The sequence below is a fragment of the Myotis daubentonii genome, chromosome 1 (genome assembly GCF_963259705.1).
Source record: "Myotis daubentonii chromosome 1, mMyoDau2.1, whole genome shotgun sequence".
In the NCBI taxonomy this organism is placed as follows: Eukaryota; Metazoa; Chordata; class Mammalia; order Chiroptera; family Vespertilionidae; genus Myotis; species Myotis daubentonii.
The window spans coordinates 128,482,877-128,495,012 of NC_081840.1; the positions used below are offsets into that span (position 1 = coordinate 128,482,877).

Consider the following 12,136-nt stretch of genomic DNA (forward strand, 5'->3'; position numbering starts at 1 on the left):
TGAGCAGTTAGGAGTCAGCGGTTCCAGACTGCGAGAGGGTTATCTGACTGCTGGTTTAGGCCCGATCCCTGTGGGGATTTCCCACAGGGATAGGGCCTAAACTGGCAGTCGGACATCCCCCAAAGGGTTCCCAGATTGGAGAGGGTGCAGGGTGGGCTGAGGGATGACCCCTCCTCCCCTGTGCACCAATTTCGTGCACTTTGCCACTCGTTTTATAATAATATCGCTGTTTAAATTTTAGAGCTTCAAGACACTCAGGTTAAAGACTAGTAGTAGACCCAGATAACTACATGGAAATATTAAGTGGGGAAAATAAAGGCAGGTAAAAGCAAAAAAGGGGGAGAGATGAAACCGTCTTAGAGGGACATTTGAAAGGTAAGTTTATTTACTAACATCACTTTCCAAAGTTAAACGACCTAGTTGGCTTTCACGCCCTACTAATCTATGAACCTGGCCCAACAGTAACTATGTGTAAAGTTTAGAGGCTAATTAATGAATTATATTTATTTTCTCTGATTCTGCATTTGACTTACTCAGTTAGCTGATTTTCCAGTAACTTTCTGCCTTCCAATTCTTCTTGGCAGAGTCGCACATATTTTTCCAATTCTCTTTCGATATCATCTTGAGAAGTTTGCACTTTAGAGATTTCTGATGCCAACTCTTTATTTCTGAGTTCCAAGTGACTTGTTGAAGCCTGATCATTTATCATCTGCTCTGACATTTCTTGAGATGCTCTTTGTCTCTACAGCAAATAAAAAGGATACATTCTTAAAGTAATTATAAGCTGAACACTTATGTTTTCTTTAGTTTTGAGTCATCAACTCAGAGATCAGCTTTAAGTGTGAAAAAAGCTGAAATTTAAAATAGTTATCATCAATGTCCACTGAATTAAATCTGAGTTATAAAGTTAATCATTCTTCTATTAGTACGCATGTAATCTGATAATTCAAATAATAATAGAATCAGTGTAAGATATTAAAAGTTAAAAAATATAACTTAATTCAAGAGTATGGTACAATTTTAAAATCATGTTTTTTACCTTTTCTTCCTAATAGTCTTATTTTACATCAACTGGTTTTAAAACTAAAATGAAGGATCATTTAGAAAGATCAATTTAGTGATAATGTTGGAAACTAAAATAGTGAAAAGGACAAACAAATGCCACCTTCCTTCCAGAAATCTACAAAATAAATTGCTATTAAAGGGAGTAAAGGAAAGGCAAAAATACTGTATTTATCCAAAAGGTAATTTGCAGTGAAATGAATTAAAGCACAAAAAATCAAAAAATTAACCTGTAAAAGTGAATTGACTTTTTCTACTTTGTCTTCTACATCCCGCCTTGCTCTTTCTTCAAGCTTCTTTTTATAGTCTTCTAATTCACAGATTTCTACCATATTCGTTTCTATATTTCTGAGGTTTACTGCTTCTTGTTTCGCCTTCTTTACTCTATCCTTTAGTTCTTCACGTCTCTTTAGAAGTGCTTCCATCAATAACTCCTGTTGAGGTGTCTTTTCCTCATCCAGACGTATGCATTTGGAAGATGATGGTTGCAGTTTTGCTATAAGCTCATTATTCTGCATGAATAAAAGAATATAGTTTGATTATGAAGGTGTGGACACCAGTATGAAATTTTGAAATGAATTCAGTGGCAATAAAATGTTACCTATACTCTGGTAGGGTCTTAGAATGTGAAACCTTCAATTACTCAGAATCAAGACCAAAGTTAAAACAACCAGGAGTCACAAAAATGTATTTACTGTTATCATCTTTGCCACACAACATCGCTTCTGCCCTTGATTTTATACTCTTTTTTTCTATGAGTGTTTCATGTCTTTCCTCCACAAAATGACTATGCATTGCTCCTGAATATAAAGTCTCATCTCTCTTCTCCCATCTTAACACTTCATAATCTTACACAAAAGTTTTAGGGATATGGTATTCAGATATTCAGGACTGAGTCAACAAATGCCTCACAAAATAAGACTTTCGAAATGAGAGCACTGTCCTACAACACCTTCAGGAAGCCCAGGTGAAGAGCTGACCTGAAAACAAGTGGTGAGGTGGCTTTTCTAATGCTGGAGAACATGGACAGAACCTGGCTGGAGAACCTAGCGAGGGAACATAGCTACAGAACCTGGCTGGAGAACCTGGCTGGAGAACCTAGCAAGACAACATGGACACAGAACCTGGCTGGAGATCCTAACCAGAACTTGGCTGGAGATCCAGACCAGAACTTGGCTGGAGATCCTGGCTAGGCTGCTGATCAACTGAACGCTGTCTCCGTGTCATTCCTTCTTCGCCAAGTCCATCCACACCTTTGGGACCTGGACCTGCTGAGGTTGGACCCCAGCAGAATGAAAACAATATGTTCACATAAAAAGTTGGACATGAATGTTCACAGCAGAAGTACTAACACCACCAAAAAGTGGAAGTAACCCAAAGGTTCATCAAATGATGAATAGGTTTTAAGAAATGTGGTCGCTTCATGCAATGAAACGCTATTCAGCAATAAACCAGGATGAAGTACTGGTGATACGTGCGACAAAAGAGATGTACCTTGAAAACATTACGCTACGTAAAAAAGGCAGTCACAAAGGAGCACCTACTGTGTGATTCCACTGATATGTAACATGCAGAACAGACAAATCTAGAGGGACTGAGAGGACAGTAGTGTTCCTGAGGGCCAGGAAGAGGGGGGAAGTGGAAGCTGGCACAGGGTGGTTGGTGAAGGGCACTGGGCTACTTCTTAGGGGGATGAAAATGTCCCCAAACTGACTGTGATGATGACTGTGTAACTCTTTGAATACAGAAAAAGGCACTGAACTGCACACTTTATTTATTTTTTAAATATATTTTATTGATTTTTTGCAGAGAGGAAGGGAGACGGATAGAGAGTTAGAAACATCGATGAGAGAGAAACATCGATCAGCTGCCTCCTGCACACACCCTACAAGGTACATGCCCTTGACCGGAATCGAACCTGGGACTCTTCAGTCCGCAAGCCGACTCTCTATCCACTGAGCCAAACCAGTCAGGGCTGAACTGTACACTTTAAATGAGTGAACTGCATGGTATGTTCATTATGACTCAGTAAAGGTGCCACCAAAAATTTTTTGGACTTGGTGCTGGTGCCAGGGTTCGAGACATAGAGCAGTGGTTCTCAACCTTCTGGCCCTTTAAATACAGTTCCTCATGTTGTGACCCAACCATAAAATTATTTTCATTGCTACTTCATAACTGTAATGTTGCTACTGTTATGAATCGTAATGTAAATATCTGATATGCAGAATGGTCTCAGGCGAACCCTGTGAAAGGGTCGTTCAACTGCCAAAGGGGTTGAGAGCTGCTGACATAGAGAGTTAACAGTAGGCCCTTTTTATAGAAAAGTGATAAAGAAAAAGCTGATACCAAGTCTATAAAATTAACAGAAAAACCTATATTTCACTACTTAAAGCATTGAATGATATCTATTTCCCCAAATTAGGTGAATTTTAGGTCACACAACTGATTTAAAATTACCTTCTGTTTTGGCTTTTCAGACTGAATTTCCATGTCAGCTGGACTTGGTTTTGAATCTCCAGGGAAACTAAGGTCTTCATAATCACATTCATTTAATTTCTTTTTTATAACTTTTAAATGTTCCTTAATTCTGAAGAAATACACAAAATGAGTATGTCAAATTCTTTAAGAATAAATATTTAATTATTATTTAAACAGATATTATGTTTATAAAATCATATAAAATAAGCAAATCTATAAATTATGATGCTCTCATTTGTTCTAATCTAATATTGTCTGAAAGCATACTAGCTAAATTATAATCTTCTGTAAATAAAATGAAAAAAGTCATGACATATGTGATATGGATATATAGTTAATATTGTAACTATATAGAGTCCTTATAAATAAGTTATTAATATTCATTTGACTATGTTAATATAAAACATTAATCTATTATTAAATATCAACTAGAAACCAGAAATCAGTATCCAAGGTGAAAAAGAAAACCATAATTACATGTGAATGTTTTGAAAAGACACAAAAATACCTCTTGGTACCTACTGACAATAGTCTACAAGGAGGAAGAAAATTACCAACATCAAGGAGATCATTCAAAACAGAAGGAGAAGCAGGAAAGAAGAATCTTTGAAGTCTGAGTGGAAGGGGAAATCAGAAAGAGGCAGCGATTTAGAAGAAGGGAAATCAGAGAGATAATGTTTAATAGTCTCTTCAAGGCTGTTTTAAGAAGAGATCTTTGCTAGCACAATGTTAAGAAACTGAAAGGGTTATAATATAGAGAAAGACAGTAAAGTGAGAGGAAACACACTGAGAGAATCAAGGAGCAAACTTAAGAATTCAGCCAATAAGCAGAAAGGAAGCCAGGTGGTGGCTCCCCAGATATGGGAAAGATGCCATTGTGTTTCTATGAGTGATAAACACAGGATTACCCAGCTTCTTCTTTAAATCATAGGAACATTTTGTATATGTGATATCTTTTATAACTAAAAAAAGAGAAAGAAACATAAGCCAAATCAAGTTAATTACTGGCATCGTTAAACAGTGACACAGATAGGTTTAGTTATTAAATTACTAGAGGTATGGTGAACGAATTCGTGCACAGGTGTCATCACTCAGCCTGGCCACTGATTGGGGCTGATTTTGGCCATCTTGCCCAGTCCCAATTGGGGCAGATAGGAGCTGGCCAAGGGGAGGGACTATGGGAGGTAGGCCAGCAGCGGGAGTGCACTGACCACCAGGGGGCAGCTCCTGCATTAAGCATCTGCCCCTTAGTGGTCAGTGGGTATCATAGCAACCAGTGGACCAGTCATTCAGACAACCAGTAGTAACAGTCACTTAGGCTTTTATATATACATAGATTTGAGTGCAGAAGGGACGCATACTATGAGAAGAAGGGAATATCACCAGAGAGAGCAGATATGTTGCAGAATTAAAAATTCCAGGTAGACATGAAAAGAACAGTTTACAGGATATGCAAAGGCATCCTCATTATGGTTTTAGGAATCATAAAAGAGTAAGTACAATATCATGGCCCTCAACGCAGTTTCAGATTGTGCTGTGTGTTTCTCCAGTAAGTTTTTAAATAGGATAATTTAATTATAGAAATTACAGAGGAAATAAATTTGTATTTCAGTTTTAATAATGTAAAATGGCAGTTAAATCTTAATTCATGGCAGAAATGCTCTAAAGTATTAAAATCTTACCCGGTAATCTCTTTTTCTAAATCACCAATTTCATTTTCTTCTTGCTGCAACCTCTGTTGCAGAAATATGTTTGAGTAAATATATTTCTTTAACTCTTCTTTTTTGTGCTGAAACTTTGAAAAATATTTTAAAGAAAATTATTTTTAAAAATCTAGAGACTCATTCTTCTTTTTAAAAAATATGATTTCTTTAAAAAACTGAAAATGGAACTCCCATTTGACCCTGTGATCCCACTTCTAGGAATATATCCCAAGAAACCAGAAACACCAATCAGAAAGGATATACGCACCCCTATGTTCATAACAGCACAATTCACCATAGCTAAGATCTGGAAACAGCCTAAGTGCCCATCAGCAGATAAATGGATTAGAAAACTGTGGTACATCTACATGATGGAATACTATGCTGCTCTAAAAAGGAAGGAACTCTTACCATTTACAACATCATGGATGGAACTGGAGAGCATTATGCTAAGTGAAATAAGCCAGTCAATGAAGGAAAAATACCACATGATCTCACTCATTCATGGATAATAGAGACCATTATAAACTTTTGAACAATAATAGATACAGAGGCAGAGCTGCCTCAAACAGATTGTCAAACTGCAGCGGGAAGGCCGAGGAGGGTTGGGGGGCAGGAGGTAGGGGGGTAAGAGATCAACTAAAGGACTTGTATGCATGCATATAAGCATAACCAATGGACATAAGACACTGGGGGATAGGGGAGGCTAGGGGACTGTCTAGGGCGGGGGGATAAAATGGACACATATGTAATACCCTTTGTAATACTTTAAGCAATAAAAAAAATATGATTTCTAATGAATTCATGAATAACATGCGTAGACAAGTTTATAAAAGGTAGTAGACAGGTTTATAAAATCTAGTTTGTAAACTTGATGCCAATAGGACAGATTTCAAAAATAATGACTTCTTACAGCAGCTTAAATTGATTTTACATTTTCACCACTTTCTTTCTGGAAATTAAATTGCCAAAGTTGGTGAAAACAGAGGTTTTGATATAAAAAATACTAAGGGCTAAAATATATTTTAAGGCTACATTGACCTTTTAGTTTCTAAAAGTGCCCTAGATACATTTTCATCAATAGTTCAAGATATTCCAGGTTCAATCACATCACATCTTACTAAGGTAATCTTTGAAAACTTCCCATGCAGTCCCCATTACCTTATGGTGGTAATCTGACTTTAGGATGAGGTAGAATCTCATTCTCTGTAAGCTTTCTTTCATAGGTTTCATTTTCTACTTTTCTATTAAACACTTTCCTCTTTAAATAAAATGTCTTCTCTATATTACATAAAAACATAACTTTTACTTGATATTTGTAGCTTTTTCTGTCATCCTGTTGTCCCCATCCATTAAAATATAACATTTTTTAATGCAAGGTCTCACCCACATATTCATATTTTCACCATTCAATCTTTTTTATTTTATTTTTTTTACATAAGAAGCTGACTTTCAATCCTATAATTTCACTAAATTTTTTTGAGAGTCATCTTATTTTAGTCCTTTAATGCTTTACTTCTCAGCAGAGACTGATAATAGTGATCACATACCCACTGTCCCTCCAGTCCTTCAACTGCACTTCATTTCTAAACAGTAAACATTATGTACAGTCTTCTACTCTGTTTATTGCTTTTTTATTTATTTATTTTTGTTGGTTTTGGGGGGGAAGGAAGTGGTAGCATGTTTATTTTTCTTCACCCTGCTGAATGCCATAGACTAGAACTACATTGAGGTTGAAGGGAGATGTAACAAGTTTAAGAAACTCAATACCTGGTTTTATAACTTGATGACCTTTGTTTTGAATACTTAAGCTAAAGATAAGGACTAGAGATTATGTACTTAGCATAAGAAAATAAGTATATAATCAATACAACAGAAATTATGAGGAATTTCAAAAGGACAGAAAGATAATAGCATCTAACAAAGAATCCCTAAAAGACCGAAAGCTGATAGGATCAAATCCCAGACATACACAGAAGAGGAATACTCTGAAGGATAAATTAGGGGAGCTCTAGTCCAGCAGTGGATAGAGACAGTGGTCACCAAAGACAATGGGGTGTTTTTTTCACCTTTTAGTATGGAAAATTTCTAACAAACAAAAGAAGATAAAATATTATATTGGCCTCCCATAGGTTCAGCGCCCAGGTTCACAATTTTATTTTTAATTTCTTTTCTACCTTACTTCTTTTTTATTTTCTTTCCATCACGATGTATCCCCACTATGGCCTTTTCCATCTCCACCCAATTCCATCACACACCTGGAAATCACCAGTTGTCCATGTCTATGAGTTCTCTCTAATTATTTCTCTTTTTGCTCCACCCCTACACCATCCCCCAACACCACCACCATGAGCAGCAGACAAGTACCATATGATTTCACTCATACATGGAATTTAATGAACAAAGTGAACTACCAAGCAAAATAGAAACAGACTTCCAGAAAGCAGTCTATTCCCTTCTTAAAATTCTCTCAGAGATCCTTCAATCTCAACACTTTAAACCAGATTCCCTAATCAACATTTCTAGCCTTGACCCCTTTACTGAGGTCATCTGTACTTTTCTTTCTCCCTTCTTGCTCCTCATAAACAATATCCTCAACCACACACTCATAAACCATGAGTGACCTGGATCACCCTTGTAGATTGCTAAGCTTGTACATTTTATGTTGATTCTTATTGGCGTTACTTTGAGTGTACTACTGCTGTGTTCTGAGTTTGGGGGCACCTTCACCCTTAGGATGTTGACCAGTATTTTCTGTCTTGTTTGTCTCTTATAATGCAAATGTTTGTTTGCAAGTGGCAGATGATCAATTATTTGCCTTTAATAATAATAATAAATTCTTATTTCATAAAGACCTGACCAATAAAAGTCTGAAGTTCTTTTCACATGTTATCTCAATTATATTGTTTGAAGGCTTGGGAAAGCTAGAGCTATCTTCTTCTTGCCAATGCAGACTCTTTACCTCAACACTGTGTTTGTTGAACAAATATCTGGGTTTGAATTCCAAGACTGCCAGTGATATAAAGTATTTAGTTGAATCTTAAAAATAGTTAAGCTCAAATGTGTTCAATTTATACAAAGATAGGTACACTTATATCAAATAAAATCCCCCACAGACAAATTAACACATAGAAAGACAAGATTATCTCTTGGGAAGAAAATTAAGACAATGGGAAATTCAGGGCTAAAGCATTCCGCAAAAATGAGATGACAAGTGCAGAAATGAATGAGGTCAGTGAGAGCTAAAACAGAGAATGCTTCATGGAGGGGAGATTGGGAGCCAGGTCCGAATAGTTATAGGATGAGGCAGGAGGGAAAGAAACTGAAAAGACAGAATGGACAGCATGAGTAAAGGCCGAGAGATGCTGAAATCAGCCCAGTTATCTCAGAGGATAAAAATCTGATGAAAAGAAGAGAAAAACCTATTTTCCCACAATGACTTGTACAATAGTGCTCATAGTTGAATTACTAACAGCCCAACAGTGAAAACAATACAAATTTCCATCAATTGATAAATGGGTAAGTGGAAGAGCCACATGATGAAGTATTGTTTGGCAATAAAAAGAAATAAATAAAATAGTGTTATGTGCCATAATATGGACACACTTTTAAAATATGACATTAAGGGAAAGAAGCCAGTCCAAAGGACTATAACTTCTGTGATTGCATATATATGAAATATCCAGAATAAGCTAATCAATAGAGACAGAAATGAGACTGGTTTTTGCGAGGAACTGGTAGTTACTGCTAAGTGGTGTGGAGTTTGTTTCTGGAGTGATAAAAATATTATATAATTGACTGAGGTGATAGATGCACAACTCTCTGAATATGTTTAAAATATTGAGTCATATAATTTAAATAGGCAAATTATACAATGTGTGAATTATATCAATATTTTTAAAATATCCATTAGTGGATCTAGATTTAATTTTTTTAGTTGTCATTTGTGGATGTACATATTACAATGATCTGAACATTTTCATGCTTTCATAATATTTCCAAGTGAGAGAAAATGAAAGATATGCCTACTTCAACTGGTTTGTAGAATGACCTTCCCGTACAAAACCATTCATCTCTTGCTCTCTGGAAAGTAAGTTGTAGGTCTTCTTTTGATGTCTGACAACGCTCATGATCCTGTTCAGTGGTAGCCAGTCCAGACCGGTATGATTCAACTTCTGCTTCCAGTCTTCCTCTCTTTTGTTGTTCATCCTCCAGTTTACTGTTTAGCACAGTATTCTCAGCTCTCAGAACTTCAAGCTGCTTATTGTGTTGAAATACTGTTTTTCTTAATGTCTTTTCAAGACGGTCATTCTTTTCTTTGACAATTGAAATTTCCTCAAAACATTTTTTTCCCATTTCCTGGACCTGATTTTCTGCTGTGTCTATTTCTAGTCTTAGCTTGGCATTTTCATCACGCAACATGCAATTTTCATGCAATAGACTTACTTCTTTGTTAGAACTCTCAGAAACCTAAATAACACAAAGGAGACTCTTAGCTACAACATTGAAAAACATGCCATGGTAGCTTCTGAAATTAAAGAATAACTATGATTATAATTTTAAAAATTGCAATAAGTAGGTATCCCTTGGAAAAAATAGAGTTAGATCCAATTCTCTAACTTTTTCCAAGCACAACATCTCTAAATTTCAAAAATTTAATATACAATTATGAATTTTTAAAATGAAAAATATCACAAGAGAATTATAAGAGTCTCAAATTGGAAAGGGTTTTCCTGAATCACCACAAATCCAGAATCCATTAATTGATTACTAACTCTTTCTACACGTAAAAATTGAAATTACAGTCTGAACACACAGCTGCTCCAAGGTAAGAGTATTAACCCTACATATATTAGGATAAACTAAATTTCCTAAAATTTTTCCCCCAATATTATCCCATAGATATTCTATTTATCTAATACATTCCTAGACAGTTATAAAGACTACCTCCATGAACAACTGATAACCAAGCATTTTCCTAAACACTTCTACATCCACCAATGACCTCATTCAGTTATCACAATCTGGAATGGAGGGGTTAAAAAGATAAACAAGTTCAGGATTTTCCCCAGGTTTTCAGACTCCACAATCCGTGCTCTTGCACCAGTCCATAGTTCCTCTCCAGTGTGGATATAAAAACACAAAAGAAGCCTATGTTTCAAAAAACAAATGATGAATAAGGTAAAATGTACATAGTCTTCTTAGAAAATCATGAGTTTTTTGTTGCTGCAATAACTTTCATTTCTTGTTCATGATGTTTAAAGTAGTATTAAATGTGAAATGTGTGTGGGGGGGGGGGTGGGGGGGAAGGAATACACTGAACTACTTTACTAGGAATAAGATACTTATCAATTAAGTTGTCACTAAGTATATACAGCATGCCATTCTCTTCAGAAGTCCCTTGTATTAAAATGGGATACTACTTAGAACAAATTGTTACTTTTCTCAAAAGTAGAAGAATGACATCTAAAATACCATCTTTGAACTGGTTATACCCTCCTCCATTCCATCAGTGGAAGTGAAAACTAACCTCTCTATTGATATACCAAGGAAATAAAATCACTGCCCAAATTTGGAACATCTGTTGTTAGTAACAATATCTTTGAGATCATGACAACACATTGATTTCTACGGAAAATATTAAAAGCCTCCCCTTAAGATGAGGCCATTGTGAAGTCACTGCTTGACTGTTGGAGACAAATGGATTTGAATTAACAATATCATTTTATCTAATGGACCCAAAATGTCACCCCTGTCTCACACACATACACACACACACACACACACACACACACACACGTGCACGCTTTCTAAATCCTCTTTAGTTTTCATATGTACAGTATTGTTTTTTTTAAATATATACACACCCACGCATACTCACACACATTTGAAAATGACTAAATAAACTATCTCAGAATTCATTTTCTTATAAGCTATTTCTATCTCCTTTGGTTTGCAAAGGTGTTTGGTAAGAATTCCATCTTGTAATATTCTGGCATTCTGTTCTTGAGAAAGTTGGCTCTGAGTGTAATCTCACTCTTCTACGACCCAGGGACACATTTCATTGAGTTTTTGGTCTCATACCATTAAAATATAACCTAAGCTTAAGAGCAGTACCTTAAACAAACTGTGAAAAGGAAGTAGCCTGTTTTAGACAGTGATTTTTCCTCTCCATGAAAAAGTCAAATTTTAAGTGATTGACACATTTGTCATAGAGCAAAAGTACAGTATTCTGAAATAAAATTTCTTTATGAACATTTGAATAGTTCATCACAGTCTCAAGCAATTTAGCCCATATGTTAACATTTTAAAAAGCCAAGGTTAACATTTATGTTAATGAATAAGCTCAATTTATTTTCCATTTCTTCATTCAGAAAACATACACAGAGCATCTGTTACATGCCATGACTAGTAATAAAATAATAATTTTAGTCATAAATGTCAAAGTTCAGATTTTGAATGAGATGACATTTTTTGATTTGCTTTAAACATAATAATATACATGAAAGTTAAAGGGATATAAATATTGATGAAGTACTGTTAGAAATAAGAGATTTTTTTCCCAAAGATAAATTTACCTCATTCTCTGTTATAAAATCCAGTGTGATGTTTTGTGTTCTAATAGTGATTTCAAGTTGTGGGTTCATTTCAACTTCTTTAATAGAGTGCTCTTCCTTTCTTGACTGCACCCTACTTTTTTCACATAACAGATCAGCTTCTCGCCTCCTCCCTTTTTCTTCTCTTATGGTAGATCTGCAGGTAAATATAAGCAAAGCTGTGACCATCATAAGAGAGCCTGTCACATTTACACCAGAGGCAAGAAGCACAAATTCTTGCAAGGGGCTCAGCCCTCGCAGCCCTGGCTTCCTCCGGCAGGTTGTCTGGACGGTCAT

General features: G+C 35.9%; 1 protein-coding gene across 1 annotated transcript in view; it reads right to left on the minus strand.

The window, feature by feature from the left end:
- LOC132213367 (ankyrin repeat domain-containing protein 26-like) overlaps positions 1-12,136 on the minus strand; it is a 70,321-nt gene that overhangs the window by 19,103 nt on the left and 39,082 nt on the right. Inside the window, exons 8-13 of the mRNA XM_059659827.1 lie at positions 11,822-11,996; positions 9,273-9,713; positions 5,223-5,329; positions 3,520-3,649; positions 1,293-1,574; positions 534-742 (exon numbers count right to left, since the gene is read on the minus strand). Of these exons, the coding sequence (XP_059515810.1) occupies positions 534-742; positions 1,293-1,574; positions 3,520-3,649; positions 5,223-5,329; positions 9,273-9,713; positions 11,822-11,996 (1,344 nt within the window). The remainder of the gene's footprint in view (positions 1-533; positions 743-1,292; positions 1,575-3,519; positions 3,650-5,222; positions 5,330-9,272; positions 9,714-11,821; positions 11,997-12,136) is intronic.